Raw genomic sequence first — 20,526 nt, 5'->3', positions numbered from 1 at the left:
CATATATGATACGTGCATTATCAACATTGTCAAAGTGAGGATGGTATGGGTGGAGAATTGCTCTGAAGGTAGGATTAACCTTTTTATTCACCTGATTCAATGGCCACCAAATGTAGGACAAAGAAAAAGAAAAGGAAGGAGAAAATGAAAAGTAAAGGTATGGTGTGGAAAAATGGAGGTTTCCAAAAAATGCTATGGCACAGAAGCCAGTGAGTAGCACTGCTTCAGTAATGTACTTGCCTTTATAACAGTAAATAAATAGTCTTAAGTGATTATTAGAGCATGATTGAGTTTGGAGGTTATTTGACGTTTGACTGTCTCTTTGAAAGCGCAGTTTAAAAAATAGTACTTTAAATAACAATTGCTAGTTCACATTTAATCATAAAATTTGTGTAAGCTTCCCTGAAATATGGGTGTCTGGAACAACATGCGTCAAAATAAAAACACGATCTCTTTTCAGAACAAATGAACAGAAAAGGGGGAGGGATATTTTTTCAGAAGTAGCATTTTGAGTGTAACTTCATTATTATTATTCATTGAGTGCCACAGCTGGACTGTCAGTGTGGGTGAGGCATATTTGATCCCTAAACATCATGGAGCAGAGAGGATATCCTGCTCTGTAGTGTGTTTTAGTGGGTGAGACTGAGATGTTGATCAAAGTCAAGTTCAGGTTTAAGCAGGATATGTTGCTTAAGGATAAATATTTGGACTGTATGTAAGGATCTTACTCAAGTAATCTTCAAAATGGCAATTTCTTTGAATATTTGTGGTCGTCTCCTGCTTAAATGTGGAGAAAGGTTTTTAATTTGTTTCTATCTGTTACTGGGGGAATTAAAGAAAAGAAATCACACCATTAAAATATCATGTGTATATGCTATACCAGATACAAGTATTGCCCTCTGCTTACTTAGAAGAATGGGATTTTATTTTTATTTTTTTTAAAAAACTTTAAAAAAAATGTGGCAGTTTGTTTTGTGATAATTGTTAACTTTCTGAAATCCTCCATTTCAGAAACTTGAATCTGACATTCTTGAAGTCATGGGAAGCAAGGAAAAGGCACTTCAGGAGCTACAGGAGCAAAGGCAACAATGCACAGATTTAAGTCTGAAGGCTGCAGAACTGACCAAACAACTAGACAGAGAAAGAGAAATGTAGGCTAAATATCATAAAACATACTATGTTCCAACTCTGGATTGAAGTGTTATGTGTACCCCAAGCATTTTTGTTGCAGAATGCTTCTTCTCTTCTCACCCCCACCTTGGGATTATAGCAGGGTTGGAGATTTAACTGCAGAAAGCTAGAAACGGCACATATTTTTGCTCCCTTCACATGCCCTGCATCTTAGCAGGAAACATTTCTCCCTCCTGTTGCTGTCAGCTGCCAGTACACCTAATTGTAGGCTTTGCTCATCTGATCAAGATGCATTATGGTGTCTCTGATTTTCATACTTGAACCACTGTTCTCCTTATGCCACAGTTACTTAGACACATCACAGTAGCACATGTCCTTTCAGTGATGGTCCAATGAATCATACCATTGGCCGAGTTTGGCAGAGGCTCTCCAAGGCCTCAGACATGTCTTTGTCTACACTTCTACCAAAAAGCATTTTATAAGGTGCCATGAATTGATCCTGGACATTTATATGTGCAAAACACATGCTCTGCTTCTGAGCTATGCTCTCCACAAGTGCAGGGATTTGTCATTGGTTTGTCCTCATCAGAAAATTCAGATCTATTGATATGTCAATGATAAATTGTTTTCACTATTAGTACCAAGTTTTATGAATAAATTGTTTTGAATAAGCAACAAGAATACAAATAAGATTAGTTGGAATTCACACAACTGACCAAGCAGACCTGCATTTTGTTACTTACCTAATTATGAATTGGCTTTTTACATGTTTCTCATTACACCACAAAACTAAAAATAGTTTTAAAAGCAATACAAAAAGCAACTTCACCTTAAAGACAATAAAAAATGGGCACATAAGGGAGATTTTTTTATTCCGGCTGGAAAAGCTTGTTGAAACAAAAATGTCTTGAATTGTTTCTGAAAAGTTCAGAAAGCGAGCCTCGATAATATCTCATTAGGACGGCTGTTCCACAAAACGGGGGCAGAGTTACGGAAGAGTGTGCGTATTTCTAAATGGAAAAGAGTTGAATCTAAATGGCTCTTCATTCTAGAATTTGCATTTCAACTCACAATATATAGTTTATTGGAGTTGCCAGCGTATCATTTAGCTATCAGGAGATGAAAACTTAAAACACTAGTTATTTAAGGGGATAACACATGTGACCCATTTGTTATATTTTAAGTGTGAATGTTGGCTTATGCTGCAGTTTAGTATTGAACTATTTTTGAATTTTATTTCCCTCCCTCTGTACAGAATATCTAGTACCAAATTAGATCTACAAAAGAAATGTGATAGCCTGGAAGAAGCGAACAAGCAGATATTGAAGCAAGAAGAAGAAAATGGAAGACTGAAATTGGATATTGAGAAATTACATCAAGATTCAGACAGACATCACAAGGAACTGGATGGGAGGCTGCAAGCAGTGACAGAGGATTTGCAGAAGATGAAGTTGGAAAAAGATACTCTATTAAAGGAACTTGAAGTCATCAAAGACAAACTGTCAAAAAGCACTGAATCTTTGAAAGAAGCAAAAGATGATTTGGAAAAAGAGAAACAGAAAGGAAAGGCAGCAGTGGCAGAAATAGTGAGTCATGAATTTTTAAACAAATAGAGATTTCCTGTGTGACTGATTTGCGCATCTATGAATACTAGCTGTCCTTTGCTACTTGCTGTGAGATTTTAGGGCAGTATGCCAGGATTGATGAAGCTGACAATGAGAAATTAATACTCTCAAGTATACTAAATCGAGCTTTTCACTAATTAAGTGTATTATCTTGGCCTGCACATGTGTGGTTCTTTTGGGCACTGGCTGAATTAGAAGTCCGTCTGCTGTGATTAATTTTTGAATGGAATTGGAAAGAATTGGGAGAGGTAAAGAAACAGGTTTGTTTGATGTGGTTTGTGGAAGAAATGCAACTAAAAGTTCATGGAATATCTCTGTGTGTGTTTTTGGCAGTGGGGAGAACCCAGTTTATTAAGGAACACTGTCATAACTTTAAAAAGATGCGCATGTGTTTTCCTGAACATCATATGTTGTTGTTGTTTAGTCGTTTAGTCGTGTCCGACTCTTCGTGACTCTTTAGTCGTTTAGTCGTGTCCGACTCTTCGAACATCATATAGAATTCCTTATATTGTACTACAGTACAACATAATACTACAGTAAAAATTGTCACTCTCTTGTGAGCGTTTTGAGGCCTTTTAGAGAGGCAAGTGACCCTAGTACCCTGTTGGAGATGAGCGGCAGGAAAATTGAGTAAGCACCTGTTGTTATGAATATGACGACTGAAATTGCTGGCTTTGAGGGGGGAAAGTAATATCAGCTAGAAGAAATTATAAACAATATGACTATATCAGCTGGTGTAGGACACTATGACCCATGCCTTGAAAAATAAAACCACATCTGTTTTGAAAGATGAATATAATCCACATATTTCCTCTCTTACCTGAATTCTTTGTAGGCCAACATTAGAGTACAATAGTAATATACATTTGATGAAATTTCTGTTTTCAAAAGCCTATAGAAGCTTTTCCCTCAGAATTTCATTTTCTTTTTTTATGATGACAATATATTCTCTTAGTGTGGTGCATTCTAAAATATTTAATATGTGTAAATTAAATATTTTTCCTTATTTTATACCAGTTATACACAAAACTTTTATTTAATGCTGCAAAGAATTCAAATCTGTGCAGAGGTGCTGTATTAGGATTTTTTTTTACCCCAAAAATGGTATGATTCAGTGCTTTGGTTTTAACAATAAAAGAATCCTTGAAATTAGTTGAGTTCTTATTTTAAAAAAGGTCTCATTTCCTCTCCTTGATTACTGTTGTTAAAGATTGTTTCCAAAAACTTTATTTTCACTCATCAATTAAATGTAAAAGTATAAAAATGGTTGCATTGCAAGTCTGTACATTTCTACTCACAAGTAAGTTCCGTTGAGTTAAATGGGGCATACACATGAGTAGATATAAGATGGCAGCCTTGACTTTTAACATAGCTAGTTTTGTTACTGACCTTTATGATGAACACTGTTTAATGAAAATGGTCCATTGCGAAAAGAGAAAAGTTCTCATTGTTTATTAGTACTGTAGATTATTACCTTTGTTTCTTTCATAACCAACCTTGTGGTGCCAGGTTCTGATCTACACAGTATCTCTATCTATCTATCTATCTATCCATCCATCTTCACTATTTATTTATTATATTCAGTTTCTTTGAAACTGTCCATTGTTTTCTACTGAATGGGATTTTAAAATCTGTTAGAATTCATTGCTGAAACTACCCAATTTATTATTTTTTATTTTTTAAAAAAGAGGTCTATATTTTGGAAATTTTATGAGCTCACCAGTCCTTCCTTTTCACACAGGAGAAATCTTGTCAAGAAGCTAGACATGAACTCCAGCTTCAGTCGGAATCTATAGCTAAAGAGCAGAATGAACTGAAAAACTCACTGGAAAAGCAAGAAGGGGTAATGCTGACTTTTTGACTGCAAGCACGTGAAACCAGCAATTGCTTTATCGAATAGTTGTTGCTAGAATCAAACCCTGAAAGAGAGAGACAGAGTGCTAACTTTCCATAAGACTATACCCAAAACAGATTTCACTTAATAAAACTATGGACTACCACTCCAAGATTAAATAGCTGCTGTGTTCATGTTCATGTGTTAACTCAGAAAAGTATGAACATGTACCTAGGAATGTTGCAATATTCTATTTCTACAACCCAATTCATAAAGTGGGTTTTTAAAAAGCAGCACGAAAATAATACTACATATGGTAAAGATAATACACAGTACTGTTCTGCTTTTCTTCTATATGTAGATCTCCAAGCAGCTGGCAACAGAGCTTGATTCAGCACGTGCGCAAGTCCTGCAGATTCAAAGTGTCCTGAAAGAAAAAGAAAAGAATGAACAGCAGTTGCAGTTGAAGGTGAAAGAACTGAAGGAATCTTTTGACCAGAAGAAAAAGCAAAATGAAACACAGCAAGCTGAATTGAAATCAGCTCTCTTAGAAAAGGTAATGCCCACAGCATACAAAGAGGGTTTGCTACCAAATGCAAACAGTTTGGATTGATCTGAACATTGCTGTCCTCTGAATAAATTAACAAGATTAAATGAACCATAGGTCTTTATTTCATAGGGACAAGTATTGTAAAGTACTCTGTAAACGGAACAGCGAAAGTGTTAGCAATAACACAAGTAGAAAATGTTCATACTTGTACGTTTCCATGTTACTCTTATGTATAAAGAAAACTCTCTTGTCATGTATGTGTTAGGCAGAACTGGAGAATAAACTGCAGCAGCAGATAACATTGTCAGCACAAGAGCTTACGGCAGAGAGAGAAAAGATAACAGAGCTACAGAAGACCCATAAAAAGACCCAAGAGAACATGGAAAAACTTCAGTTGGATTTTTATGGCAAAGAATCTGAGCTCTTGGCTACACGACAAGATCTTCAGGTACATTACATCACTTTTAAGGCTATAGGGCATCTTCTCTCATTGTGTGCAGTGTATTGTTCCTGTGCCTTTTAAATTGGCATTTAGAGGATACAAGTGGAATCTGCAGCAAAATACTGCAGTGTGGAATGCTCCTGTTCTCTCTTCCAATTGCTCTTTTTTGGAAAAAATGTTAGTGTCTAAGGTGTATATACTGCAAAACATTTGTAAGGAAACAAGAAAGACCTTGATAAAGTCCCTGTTATATGAAGTGCTAACTTTGAGGGTAAAAACCCCCTATAAATACAGAGTTGTCTGAACTATGATAATGGCACCCTCTGCTGGAATATTTGGGAGAAATACTTCTGATTTGTGTTTTTTCCCATTTTCCTTATAACTAAAGCTATAGCAGGATTTAAGACATTTTAAAATTAAACTAGCTTTATACTTAAGTGCTCAAGCCACCGTATATGTAATCCTAAACACAACTAATGGAAAGAATTACAACCAACAGCAGCAGAAGTATCATCCTCTAACAATATTACAGTTAGCCCACTTTGATCATTAAAACAGTAAATGCTCATTTCAATGCAGGTGCAGTGTTGGCCGCATTTATTTATTAGAAATATTTATACCTGATCTTCTAAACTGAAGTTCTCAAAGCGGCTTTCAACCTATTCAAATTATAACAAGACTGACTTACTATGTTGGAGCCCTTCACCTGATCTATGGCTTCTATAAGTCATAGTTGATGGCTCCCGGCAGCAGATGCAAGAGGCATGGAGTTGGGGGCAAAAGTGCTTTCAGGCCATTTGTGATATATTAATATTAGTTATGTGATCTAGGGACCTATTAGAAGTTGGGAGAAAGGGAAGAAGACAACCTCAGGTTCTTTCCCCCCCACCCCCGCTAATATCGTTTGGCACCCTCCATTCCCTCCCCACCCCCACCCAAATGATTTCCTTTCTCCTCTTCCTCACATCAGTTTAGCTACTACTTCTTTCACTGTCTGGGAGAAGGTGTATAGGAAAACACATACCTGAAGTTTCCTCTGCAAAATTGAACAAATATAATAGATGGTTTATGGCACAATCTACTGTTCAGCTGTGCTTATCAGAACTATGGCACAAACACATCACAACATATCTGGCACTAGGGAGATGGAATGGCCCAACTTCATGCAATGTCTAGAGATTTTGAAATGGCTATAGGAAAGCAGCTACAACCACAGCCATTTGCGTGGTTTGTATGGCAGTTTGTGCAGAGACCCAAATTGAAAGCAAGGGGCTTCCAAGACTCAGATGACTTGTGGTTGGCGAAGTGGGACGATGGCAAGTCCTTTTATTTGCACTCTGAATTTTGTATCAGCATTTATTAATATTATTTCTTCATGTTTGTATTTGGAGCTGAATTGGAAAGCACTGTTATTGCTAACAGTTTTTTTACTATTAAAATCAACTCCTGTTTCTTACATTAATGCAAAATAATATCTGCTACTGTGACTGGCTGACTGCAACTTTAGCTGTGTTTTTCAAAAATTCAGTCCACAGAGGAGAAGCTTGCTTTGGCCCAAGAAGAATTGGTTTCAAACAGAAATCAAATTAGTAATCACAATCAGTTGATCAAAGAACTTAAGACTGTAAGATCTACATTAGAGCAAGATGTGTCTAATAAAGAACAACAATTGAAAGAGCAGAATAAACTGTTACAGGAAATACAGAAAGACAAGGTAATTTATTTTTTATTTAATGGTGATATGCCATTTGGCTATGGTTCTAGATGCAATTGTTAAGTTTCATTGAACATTGAAGCTTATTTATGAGGAAACGTGCATGTTTTCACTGCTGGACTAATTTGTCATCATTAGGTTAGAAGGTGATGTTTTTCTGCCATGTCAAAATCGATACTGCTAGAATATGTATGTACAGTGGTACCTCGACTTACGAAGACGATCCATTCCGCTACTGTCTTTGTAAGTCGAAGTCTTTGGTTATTGAAGCGCCACTTCTGCGCAGGTGCAGAACGCGCGCGTGGCGAAAAGATTTCCGGGGTTGTCAACTTCGGAAGTCGAAACCTTCGGAAGTCGAGTCGTTTGGATGTCGAGGTACCACTGTAGAGTAGAAATACATTAGAACAGGATTTTAAAGAGGCAGCCAGAAAATGACCATTGCTTTGTAAATCAGTTAAAAGAGGTCTCTTTAAAAATACCTGTCCATTTCCTCTGCTTCAAGGCTGGAAAAGAAACGGATCTGGCTAATGAAAGATCTAAAACAACTGAGCTTCAGAACATAAGCACCAAACTGGAAAAAGAGAATTCCAAACTAAGAGAAGAAGCCAGAACCTGCAAACAGGAATTGGAAAAAGTATGTTGAGTTGCTACTCCATTTATGCTGGGCCACTTCTTCTGTTCAGTATATTACCATTTCACTCAAAAGTTCCCTGCCTGCTTACTCTGGTGAACTTTCTCACCTTTCCTGCCAACTGCATTCACCCTTTCATATCTGTTAACCTTTTGTTGGTTTTTTAATTAGTGTTCCTTTCTTAAAGCTGTGAGTATTTGGCTGTGCTGCTTTTTACTTTACCTCCCGAGTTTAATCCTTCCCACTGGTGCCTTTTTTCAGGTCCGAAATATAGATTAAACTGGCAACATTTATATCTTGGAGAAAAAAATCAGCTATATCTTCTTCGGGATCAAATAGCAATGGGCTGAGGTGGTGGGTGGGGAGAATGGATTTCCAGCATAAAATCGGAAGCATGTCCTTGCTTTGGACCCCCTGGCTGGTTTTTCTTCAAATAAAAACAGCTAGTTTAAGCATGAATTTTGAAAGCGTTTGTAACATAAGATGTTTTTTTCTTTCTTTCACCACAGTCAATTGCTGACTGTGTCCATTTATGTTTGTATGGTTTCTGCTGCTGCATATGTTGCACTCTGGTCAGTGACTGAAATAAATTGATTCATTCATTCATTCAGCTTCTCCTCCTGCCTGCCTGCAGAACTTCTCCTACACCCCCCCCCAGGCCCCTTGAGATGTGAAATTGAGCTCTCCCAAAATATTGTAAGCAGTTCGACAAATGCTCTGAGGCAAAAAGACACATTCATCTGGTTTATAAACTTAACCTGTTAAAATATAGAAAACAACTCACTTGAATCTTTGTCTTGTTCTGTGCCGAGAATTACACTATTTCGTGGGAAATAGTATAATTTCAAATTAGCTCTCACCCAAGTATTATTTTTGTCATTGTAAATACTGTATGTTTTTAACAGGAGATAACAAATTTAAAGGATGCCAAACAACTACTGATCAAGCAGAAACTGGAATTACAGGGAAAAGTTGATAACATTCATTCAGCTCTTGAGCAGGAGAAAAAGAACCAAGAAGTTATCAAAGATCAGTTGAAAAATAGAGAAGAAGAAATGAAGAAGAAATGTGCTGAGATTGAGGCAAAACTGGTTGGTATATATATGTATCCATGCTTAAATACTTTTAAGCATCCGTTCAGCAGTTTCAACTTTTGTAACGAGTCATTCAGGCTGCCGCCCCCCCAGGCCAGGTGGAAAAGGCCAGCAAGGCAGAGGGAGGTCTTTCAGGACTCACAGACTATTATCAGAGTCTTTTTAATCCAAGATATTTAACCTGCTCAATTTAACTTACTATGTATCAGGGAGAATACCATATTAAGTAAGACAAAACACAGAGGATTCTATCCTAATTTCCCAAGAGCAGAACTCCACTCATGAGATACCGTTTCTGGTGGAATGAAGAGAAAGTTATTTTCACTGATTTCTCCTTTCTCACTGGCTTCCCCTGTTTATTTCAAAAATCTACTCTGGTGGTTGGAGGGACAATGTTGTGGAAGGCTGAGGTGGAAATTCCTTACTTCCATCTTCTGCTGTTGGATTGGAGTAAAATAAAAAAATTCCTTCAGTAGCACCTTAAAGACCAACAAAGTTTTTATTTTGGTATGAGCTTTCGTGTGCATGCACACTTCTTCAGATACCTGAAGATACTTCTTCAGATACTTCAGATACCTCATATCTCATACCAAAATAAAAACTTAGTTGGTCTTTAAGGTGCTACTGAAGGAATTTATTTTTTTTTTTATTTTACTTTTATTTTTTTTATTTTACTTATTTTACTTACTTTATTTTATTTTTTTATTTTATTTTTTTATTTTACTTCGATCCAGACCAACACGGCTACCTACCTGTTGGATTGGAGTCACTTTTATGAAGGGAAGCAGTTTGGGATCCTAGCCAGGATTTCATTATTTAGTTGTTTACTTTTTTCCATAGCAAGAAAAGTTAGATATGCAGAATGGGGTGGTGTCAGATGTTCCCTCTTTGGCTACAATCCCAGGGGTAAAATACCATTTTGGAATAAGGAGAATACTTACATTTTAAAAATGTTTTTATTGATTTAGCAAGCTGAGAAAAAGGAAAAAGATGAGCAATATAAAAGTCATGAGGAGGCTGAGGGTAAACTCAGCATGCAGATCACAGCTTTAAATGAAAATCTGGGTACGGTGAAGAAAGAGTGGCAAAGCAGCCAAAGAAGAGTTAGTGAATTAGAAAAACAAACAGATGATTTACGTGGAGAGATCGCAGTACTGGAAGCCACAGTGCAAAATAACCAAGATGAGAGGAGAGTGCTGTTGGAAAGGTAAGTCAGTGAATTAGAGGCAGAATAATATAGTTTTTGTGTGTGTATGTGGTGACATCTGTTTTTTTATATAATAGAATGGGGAAAACTTCCTATTGTGTAATTTTGTGCTAAAAACAAATCTATAATGGAAATAAGCTTATGCAGTCAGAATAAATCACCCAGATTGACAGAGAAGCTAAAATTCAAGCTAAAATTCAAACTTCTGACACTGACCCCAGTTTTATGTGACATTTAGACTGCCCTGTGCATGTAAGTAAGTAAGTAAGTAAAACCTTTATTGGCATCAAACAAACTCACAGACAAAATAATAAGAGATTAAAACTGTCACTGTGGCAAACGCTGTGTTAAGAGAGAGAAGGGAATAATCCGCTATCCGCTCTCACGACAATGGGGCTTCTAATAATTCAGACGACTGCAGAGTACAGCGACGAGAAAATAGTAAATTAAGATATTGAGCCACCATCTTGGTGAGGGCCTGGTCCTTCCCCAGCAAAAGAAATTGTAAGATTTCCCGCTCTGGTCTCCTTCTGGGGATGCCGAGCCGGTCCAAGAATTGTTGACGAAGGTCGGCGTAAAGATTACAGTGAAAAACCATATGTAGAAGGCTTTCCACCTGAGGGTCATGACACAGACAGAACCTCTCGTCCTTCGCCCTGCCCGAGAATCTTCCCCACAGGAGGTTCGATGGATTTGCGTTGAACCTGGCCAACGAAAATGCCCTTCTTTCTTGTGGGTTCAGTAGGAAGTCAAGATAATTAGGTTTTGTTTCATGAGCCCACGGGAGGTGGAAAAGAAGGGGGGAACATGTTGTGCCTGCTGCCGCTATAAGATCCTGTCTCTCAATGTCCCACAACCTAGTTAAGACTGTGGCTTTGGCAGATTGTAAGGACATTGAGCGGAGGAATTCTACTGAAAGCCCCAGTTGCTGTACCTTCCTGTTGAAGTGTTGTATCCCTGGGGGGAGGAAGGTGTCCGAAAGCATTTCCTGGAGGAAGGGATCTCTGTCAAGGTCGAGGCAGATTTTTAGCCAGAATATAAGGAATCTTGCCCAGGCGACAGATTCCACCTTGTGTTGAGCTCCCTCTAAACATAAAACTGCATATGGGACGCATCTTGGAACAGAGAAAATCTTGTAGAGGAAGGCTGATTGCACTTGCTCTACTGTCTGGGTGAACCCCGGGATCCAGATTGGAATGCCGTAGAGCAGTTGTGATATGGTCTTGGCATTGAAGATCTTGAGCGCAGAAGGGATATGCGAGTTGCCCCTTGTTGTAAAAAATCGCGTAATTGCCTGCGTGGATATCTTACTGGCGTTCACCGCCGTGCCTCGATGTGGAGACCAGAGGAGCCTGTGGTGAAAGGTGATTCCTAGATAGTTAAATTTAAAGACCTGCTGGATGGGTTTGCCTCCAAAAACCCAGCTATAACTCTTGCATGAGTTACCAAACACCAGGATTTTGCTTTTTTCAAAGTTCAAGCATAAATTCATTTTGGACATGTACTCGATGCAGGCAATTACCAGTCGCTTAAGGCCTATTCTGGTCCGCGAGAGCAAAACCATATCGTCCGCGTACAGGAGGATGGGAATGTTTATGGCCTGGAGTTTTGGAGTGTGGGCATCCACCTGCTTTAGTAATGGGGCTAGATCATTGAGAAAAAGATTGAAAAGCGTAGGAGCAAGTACGCAGCCCTGTTTTACTCCTCTGTTGATACTGACTGGTGTTGTGATTTCGTTCCCAGAATTGATTTTTATGCAGCAGGTGTTATTGGTATAAAGCTTTTTGATCAGGTAAAGAAGTCTGGGTTCTAAGCCCATAGCCTCCAATTTGGCCCAAAGCAACCTCCTGTCGATGGTATCAAATGCCGCTTGAATATCCAGGAAGGCCACATGTAGATGTTCTTTATAGAATCGCATGGATTTAGCGACTAGGTGAGACAGCACCATGCAGTTTCGTAGGGTCGATTTACCTGGTCTGAACCCAGCCTGTTCAGGGCCTAAGATGTTATTGTCATCGAGCCAGGTAGTTAGTCTGTTTAACAGATGCTTAGCGTATAATTTCCCGATGTTAGAGAGGAGACTTATTGGCCGATAATTTGCCGGCAGCTTTTTGTCACCTTTTTTGAAAATAGGGATAATTATGGATTGTTGCCAGGCACTGGGCATAATTCCTGAACTATCGACCAACGTGAACAGATCAGCCAATATCGGAGCCCACCACTCCGGTTTAGATTTAATCAGTTTAGATGGAATGGCGTGTACTGCATATGGTGACTTACTCCTGGAATGGAACTAGCCACTTAACACAGGAAGCCAACTCAGTTCTTATTCAGTGTAGACTTCTTAATGGCCTTATTTGCTTCTACAGTAAGGGAGGTTACCTTACTAGTATGGTTGAAAGCATGTTGGAATAGGGATTCACACAGTTTGAAATGTAGCTTCAACTCAGAAAGTGTTGGAATGGAATATTTCTCTCACTAATACAAAGGAAACCAAAAGGATCAATTCCCTGCCCACCCTTGGTTCTTGACAATAGTCTGAGGGCAGGTTAGCAGTATGAATTTGCATGCAAATGATGGTTTTATTTTTCCTCAGTTTATGGCAATGTAATAGCGTTATGATTTCTTCTTTAGGTGCCTTAAAAGTGAAGGAGAAATTGAAAAACTTCAGAGCAAATTGATGGATGCACGAAGAAAACTGGATGACACTACTGCTGCCATGCAAGAGCTAGGCAGAGAGAACCAGTCGCTGCAGGTATTTCATTTTGGTGCCTAAAGACAGACTCTGCGCTATCTTTAAATTTATTAAAGTAAACAGTGCTCTTTGCTAAGTTGTTCAGGTGAGTCAAGTAGATGGGTATAGGAGAGAAACCAAATGTGGTAAGAATGATGTGGTTATGTGTAAAATTGTATGCAACAATTCTGGTTTGGGAGTACTGTGTGTGGGTGTGTATAACACTTGTTGTTGAATTTTCTTGAAGTAGCTTTGACGTGATTTGGGTTTTCATAAAAATCTTTACTCTTACATGTTTTAGATCAAACATTCACAAGCCCTGAATCGGAAATGGGCTGAAGATAATGAGGTTCAGAATTGCATGGCCTGTGGGAAAGGTTTTTCTGTAACAGTAAGAAAGGTATGTATGTCTGGGAATATCTTCTGGAGAAGTAAGTGTGTGTGTGTGTGTGTGTGTGTTTTGAGAATTATTTTTGTGAAAGCAGTGAAGCAGTGGCTGTATTTGCTAAAAAATAATAATGGTTTAGCGTACTGTGAATGAGCTGGAGCAAATCACAGGCTCACATACCCATCTCCATTTTCCATGCAGCCAGGTTGAGAAGTTGCTGCTTTCTTTTAACTACAGTATTTGTATTGTTTGGTGCAACAAAGTGATTTAATATTAACTGGTTAATTTCAAAGAAACAAACACCATTCTCTGGCCTTTGAAGCTGACTTGTTGAAGTTGGCTGTGGATCACATTAATCATTCTGAAAACATAGAAAGCTACAGTTAACATAAAAGTGGAAGCAAAATTTTGAAACACCCCCCTGTGGAAGAGAGGGGTTCAAGGATCACTATGGTTCACGAACGTGATATATCGTATTTTTCCATCTATAAAACGCCCCCATGTATAAGACGCCCCCTATTTTTGGGAACTCAGATTTAAGAAAATGGGAAGACACTATCCGTGTATAAGATGCCCACTAATTTTTGGCATTATTTTTTAAGGAAAAAAACTTAGTCTTATACACAAAAAATATGGTACCATGGTTTAGCATGATGTGCCATCACAGCCAATGTGTGTTAAGGAAGCATTTTTAAAAGGTGATTGTTTAAAATGAGCTTTTTGGTGATGTCTGGTATATTTATGTAAGGGAGATATTTGTATAAGTCTCATGCTTTCTTTTGTAAGCAATGCAGTGAGAGACTTGTCAGTACAAGCCGTGTTCAGGCCTTGTATATTTTTGTACAACTTGACGTAGCCTGCTCAGCCTGGCATGGGGATCTTCCTCCCTTGTCATTTGAATGGATACTTGCAGATGGAAACAATGACAGGATTATGAGGAGAGCGGTGTGAAAGCGAGGTTCACAATAACAAGTTGGTTTGGAGCACATAGGAGTGGAGAGCGTGTTCATGAAGCACCAAGCCATGGCTTGGCATTATCTCTCTCCCCCTGTATATAATTCAGTATCAAAACCTTTATTGGCATCACTTACAAACATTCAAAGTAAATAGGCCAGTACAATCTCATCGCCATATCATCAGTACAGTCACTTGCCACAGGGAAGTGGGGCCAGCAATCTATTTCACCTCTGTGGTCTCCAACAAGGGCAGGGTCCTGTAATGTACTTTGGCGGCAAAAGATCGAATAGAGGAATTTAGCTACTGTCTTGGTGAGCTCCTGATCTCTCCCCTGTAATAGGAAGCGTATAACCTCTGCCTCTGGTTTCCATATTGGGATACATAGTTGGTCTTGGAATTGTTGACGGAGATCATCATACATTTTACAATTGAGGACCATGTGAGCTAGAGTTTCCACCAGGTGGGCATCACATGGGCAGATCCTATCTCCTTCTGCCATCCCCACGAACCTACCCCAGAGGAGGTTAGAGGGATTAGAATTGAACCTAGCTAGCGAAAAAGCCCTTCTTTCTTGCAGGTTAAACAAAAATTGTAAATAATTGGGGTTAAATTCCTGTGCCCAAGAGAGGCGAAAATAAAAAGGGGAACATGTTTTTTCCGCAGCTGAAATTAGTTCCTGGCGCTCTATGTCCCATAACCTAGTTTTTAACATGGCTTTGGCGATTGGGAAACCCACGGCACCTAGGAGATCCTCTGAAAGCCCAAGTTGCCGTATCTTTGTACAAACCAATTGTAGTCCTGGGGAAGGGAAGGAGTATGACAGAACTTCGCTAAGTAAAGTGACTTTGTGTCTGCTGAAAAGCAAATGTTTAGCCAGCATAAGAGAAAACTCATCCAGGCAACTGTCTCTAGCTTATGTTGGCCTCCCTCAAGACATAAGGCTGCATAAGGTACACAGCATGGGACAGCGAAAATCTTAAATAGAAAGGCTGCCTGCACTCGCTCCACTGACTGGGTAAACCCTGACATCCAGATTGGAATTCCATAGAGCAGTTGAGTTCTAACTTTGGCATTAAAAACCTTAAGGGCAGAAGAGTTGTGTTGGTTGCATCTTGTTACAAAGAAGCGTATTATGGCCTGCATAGACCGCCGCTGCGCAGTGCGAGGACCACCGGAGCCTGTGGTGGAAAGTGATCCCCAGATAGTTGAACTCGGATACCTGCTGGATGTGCTCCCCACAAAAACCCCAACTATAGCTCTTACGAGAATTCCTGAAAACCATTATTTTGCTTTTATCAAAGTTCATGCTCATTTTCATTCTGGACAGATAGTCAATACAGGCATTTAACAGACGCTTTAAGCCAATTCTTGTCCGTGAGAGCAGGATCATGTCATTTGCATATAGGAGGATGGGAATTTTTGATGCATTGAGTTTTGGGCTGTGAGCATCCACCAGTTTTAATAATGGGGGCAAGGTCATTTAAGAAGAGGTTAAAGAGAGAGGGGGCGAGTACACCTGTATATCATTGTCGTGCTTTGTTTTTCCTGTTTCACAGCATCACTGCAGACAGTGTGGAAATATCTTCTGTGCCGAGTGCTCAGCTAAGAATGCCTTAACTCCTTCTTCTAAGAAACCTGTTCGTGTCTGTGATACATGTTTCAACGACTTGCAAGGATAATTACTCACAGCTCTTAAATGTTATGCTAGAATAAAGTTTCTGTTATGCACTTCGTACAACACTCAGACTACTCTTTGGTTTGGGTGATGATTGTAACAATGGGCAAAATTATAGTATTGTTGAAAATATACATATAAAAAAGTCAAACAATTGTACTTCTTGTGAGGCTGAAATTATCTATGGCTTGTTTGGTTTTGATCCTACAAGAGCTTCTGTGTCTAGTTTTTAAGTCCCCAGTAACTTGTAAATAAAGTTTAAACAGAGGAGTAACAATGTATTTTTTTAATCCTAATTTTCTTGTTTAACACATTTTAAAGTAAACACATTTGCAGGGATTTTGTGTATCAAATGCTGCTGCTCTAATGGGATGGTTACAAATTAATAGCTGCATTGAAGTGTGAACGATACGTAGCAGGCCCAAACAAGCAGCTTTTTTTGCTTATTTCTTTTATTTTCTCATTCTCTGGGGATTCCACTTACAGTGAATGCTTAGATAGTGGGAAACTGTCTTGACGTTTTAAACTTTTCAGGATGTTTCACTACAGTGTCACTATATACTTCACTGAAAATGAAAAGCAAGTGTCGAGCGTATAGTGTATGCTTGACATCTCTAAGAATACTGTTCATCATATCAAAGGTACTTAAGTGGACTACATCATCCTTAATATGCAAGGTCTTACTCTGAACCTTTTTGAGGTTGGGACATGTTTTTGCTGCATACCCTTTCAGAGGTCTTCTGCTGTATTATTATTATTATTATTATTATTATTATTATTATTATTATTATTATTATATCTTCATTGTTGTTCAGTTCCCATGACAGGAAACATTGCATGGAAGTTCCCAGGGAAAAATACCGTGAAGTGTGGGAATTAAAAAAATACAACATTAGGAAAGAAAGTAGTCACCTTGGAATTCCACCTTTCTCAGTGTGAATTTTTGTCTCCAGTTTCTTAGTTCTTGCTAGAGATTTGCCATACCTCCCTGCCAAACGGAAGTGAAGCTCCAGGTTCTGCTAATGGGATAGCTTTAAAGTAACTGAGATTCCACTACCAAGAGCCTTTCTCTTGCTTTAATGAGGTACATCTCAGTCGTAGGTTTTATAGTACAATGGTGTCATGTTTTGTCCAAATGAAAAGGTACTGAAATTGCTCTTTTAAAATTAAAAGATTGGATTTAGGCAGGAAATGTCATCTTTCAGTCCCAACACAGAAATTCTTTTTTCCCCTTCTCTTTTGATTTGAGAGGTGAGGATAATATACATACTTCTATGCACATTGTAATTACACAAAATAATGTACTTTGTAAAATTTAGAGTGACTAAAACACAGCATGACATTTAAAATTAACACCTTTTGGATATGTGGTCTATTTAAAATGCTATGAAGGAAGTGATGCCAGCAAGGAAGAATGTTGTAGACTGAAAAATTGAAGTACAGCGCTAGGAAGAAATAGAGAAACAAACAGCTTAACACAGATATATTTGTAGAGGGGTCATGGCTAGCATGACCTTTGTACTCAGAAGGTCCTAAGTTCAATCCCTCATGCCTCCAGATAAAAAAAATGTTTCATACATTCCTGGTCCAGCAAATACCATTTTTTTGCCTGGAACTTTTGAGAGGCTGCTGACAATGGGAGCAGACGACATTTGATCCAATGGCCTGATTTAGTATAAAGCTGTTCGAAAATGTCCAGATGAACAAGTACAAATAGGCTGTATGAAACCTTAAAACCTCTTGAGTTGGATATGCATGCTCCATATGCCAAGTTTACATCTAATCATTCAGCGGCTACATGTGTAGACATTTCCCCCATTTACTTGGTGTGGGTTTTTTTTAGGACTAAACGGTAAAGTAATATCTGGAGCATCTATAAGGTAATTGGGAATTATTAGGGCTTTTACTTGATTAAATAACTCTTAGTTGATTAACCACACCAGTTTTATTCAATTAAGCATGCTTATGAATAAATTCTAGTTTTGAAGGAAAATAGTATTTTGGTTTTAGATGATGCTCGCATGGGTTGCAGCAGGCACCATCTTAGAAAAGCCGTCCTTTGTTCTGTGCAACAGAAGGGGGAGATGCCTTTGCCATTCACAATTTTTGTAAGTACTTGCATTCAAAAGAATATCTGAAAACCATCTGCTCCCTCATTCAAACGGATGAATATATATTGAAGTGCTTTGATTTGTTAATTGACAACACATCACAGCTCTAGAAGTTGCACACGTATATATGGAGAGAAAAAGCATAAGGTTGGATCCGTAGTTCAGAAATTTGAGCTACTTCAGTGGAAACTCCCCCTAAGAACCTCAGGAAGGGGAAGATAATAGCATTGTCACTTGCACTATGCACTTTCTTTCTCGTGTAACCAACATAATATGCAAGAAATGAAACAGCTATTTTGCAAGAATTGACGTAGTAATTGGTCCACAAGGCTATGTATTCTTAGACGAGTGTTCACTGAAATTCCTAGAAACTTCATTTTTGTTCGGAATATTGCATCCTTAATTCCTAAGTGCTCCAGAGGACACGTGTATATATAGCAAAGGAATTTACATGGTTTTAACAAGCATTGTTTGACTTAAGAATCGAAAAATGTGGACATAGCAGTTTTGCACATTTGTGTTATTAGTTGACTGGTTTCCATAGTTCATGTATGAGCTTTTGTTTTCTTAGTATTGAGTTTCTCTAGAATTTACATGGATGGTCTGTTTTCCAGGCCATAGCAATAAGTACATACAAAAATCCCTATACCTAAGAGCAGACATGTTTGTGTTCACATTCTGTTTTCAACTGCTAAATATCTTAAAACCAGTATACTACTTAAGAGTAGTATGCATTTATAAAATAGTTACAATTTTACAATGCTGCAATTTGTTAGCATTGACTGTTCTGTCTTGGTTAATGGAGTGATGCAATATTCTATGCAGTCATTGTACAGCAGGCAAATAGAACATAGTAGAACATATCTGATGGTAGGAAACTAATCTGTTTTCTCTTGTGTGCCAATTAAAGACCCACTAAGTTCAGTGAAGACTTCTTTTTTAGTCATCGTTCCCTCCTTACACCCCAATATGGAAAAGTTTTACTACTGGCTTTGAGTTTTAAAGTATCTAAACACATTGTTCATTGTTGATATATAAACAGACTGGTGTGGCAGATCCAGATTTCCTAGTGTTGATGCTCATACAATGTACATTCTACCATGTGGTTAAATCCCAACTCTCGTCGCCAAAGGGATAAGAAAGAACGTCACATTGGGTTAGCAAACACTGAAACCTTTTATAATAGAAATCTGTCCAAAATGCTGCTTGTATAGGATTTGTCACTTTTGTAATAAAATTATTATTTTAAAAAACCTTTAAAATAAACACACAACCCCCCCTTTCATTCTGACACTTGATGCCACTATGTAAGATTTCATTTAAACTACCTCTTGATATGAAATTAAACTTTCGTGCATTTTGATAGGATTCCTTCCCTATAATGTTAGGTATGATTTGTGGTAACTGCCAAATTTTCAAAGTGTTTTGTCTCACCAAAAATGTAATATTTGGATATGTATGCTAATGTAGTTTCCAATTATTCTAGGCTCACTTGTGCTCTTTTGACCAATGTAGTTTAGTTCTACAAGCTTGTAGCTGTTGGACAGGAATGAAACCATCAATTCAAGCTGTCCTGGTTATAAATCTGCTGGACTTTATCACCTGTATTTAATATTGGCAAACTGGATTGAACATGAACATGCCATTAAATTAGCCTCTTGTTTGCAACCGTCTCGACAAGAAGTTGACAAATGCTATTAAGCTTATAATGGATATGTGCCACAAAATGTACTGTCCTGTTGGCCTCTTTTTAATGACTGGTTTATTATGGTCGCAGATGTGAATATTGTGCATAATATTTACTGATTTTTATGTATAATTGTATAAATTAGAATTGGAAAATTTCTGTGCTTACCTTATATTTACAGATGTTTTAAGGTAGCCTTACCTACACAACACTGCACTTCTTTTTCAACTGGACCCTTAAACTCACATTATCTGTAGATAGTCTTGCATGACCATTTTTATCAGTTGGATTCTCTCAAGTCCTCCTCTCAGTGGTGTGTTTATGACTTGTGGTCATGTAGTTGTGCCTTACATTGTGAAAGAGTTTAGTTCAGTACGCACTGTAATCCCTAAACTCTGCATTTGGAAAGTAATGAAAGCTGAGGAGTGACACCCTACATCAGCTAATTCTGTATGAAATAACATGAGTGGATACTTGTGGAAATGTTACTTTTGTATTCTAATCTGTTATTGGGCTGAAATAAAATTAGACATTTCTAATAGACCATTTGCAGTGACTTAATTTGCTGTGCTTTTGTTGCCGCTGTATCCACTTTTATTCATTTGCAAATTCAGATAGTGGTCAGGCAAAGTTGAGAAGTATCCTTTTGGTGTTACATCATGAACATAATTGTGGTAAAGGTGATAAAAATGGCTCTTCTAATTGGTGCCATTCTGCTTCATTCTACAGTTCTTTGAACTAATAAT

General features: G+C 38.1%; 1 protein-coding gene across 2 annotated transcripts in view; it reads left to right on the top strand.

The window, feature by feature from the left end:
- The window catches only part of EEA1 (early endosome antigen 1), a 56,423-nt gene extending 36,102 nt beyond the window's left edge, over positions 1–20,321 (top strand). For both annotated transcript variants that reach the window (XM_035126829.3, XM_035126828.3), the window contains 12 exons: positions 1,012–1,151; positions 2,387–2,717; positions 4,498–4,599; positions 4,952–5,146; positions 5,406–5,588; positions 7,111–7,296; positions 7,799–7,930; positions 8,833–9,018; positions 9,990–10,228; positions 12,863–12,983; positions 13,264–13,362; positions 15,864–20,321. In XM_035126829.3, the coding sequence (XP_034982720.3) occupies positions 1,012–1,151; positions 2,387–2,717; positions 4,498–4,599; positions 4,952–5,146; positions 5,406–5,588; positions 7,111–7,296; positions 7,799–7,930; positions 8,833–9,018; positions 9,990–10,228; positions 12,863–12,983; positions 13,264–13,362; positions 15,864–15,986 (2,037 nt within the window). In that variant the 3' untranslated portion in view covers positions 15,987–20,321. The remainder of the gene's footprint in view (positions 1–1,011; positions 1,152–2,386; positions 2,718–4,497; positions 4,600–4,951; positions 5,147–5,405; positions 5,589–7,110; positions 7,297–7,798; positions 7,931–8,832; positions 9,019–9,989; positions 10,229–12,862; positions 12,984–13,263; positions 13,363–15,863) is intronic.
- Positions 20,322–20,526: the final 205 nt, after the last annotated feature.

This window comes from Zootoca vivipara, chromosome 9 (assembly GCF_965207765.1).
Source record: "Zootoca vivipara chromosome 9, rZooViv2.hap1.1, whole genome shotgun sequence".
Classification (NCBI taxonomy): Eukaryota; Metazoa; Chordata; class Lepidosauria; order Squamata; family Lacertidae; genus Zootoca; species Zootoca vivipara.
This window is presented reverse-complemented; position numbering and strand designations above follow the sequence as displayed.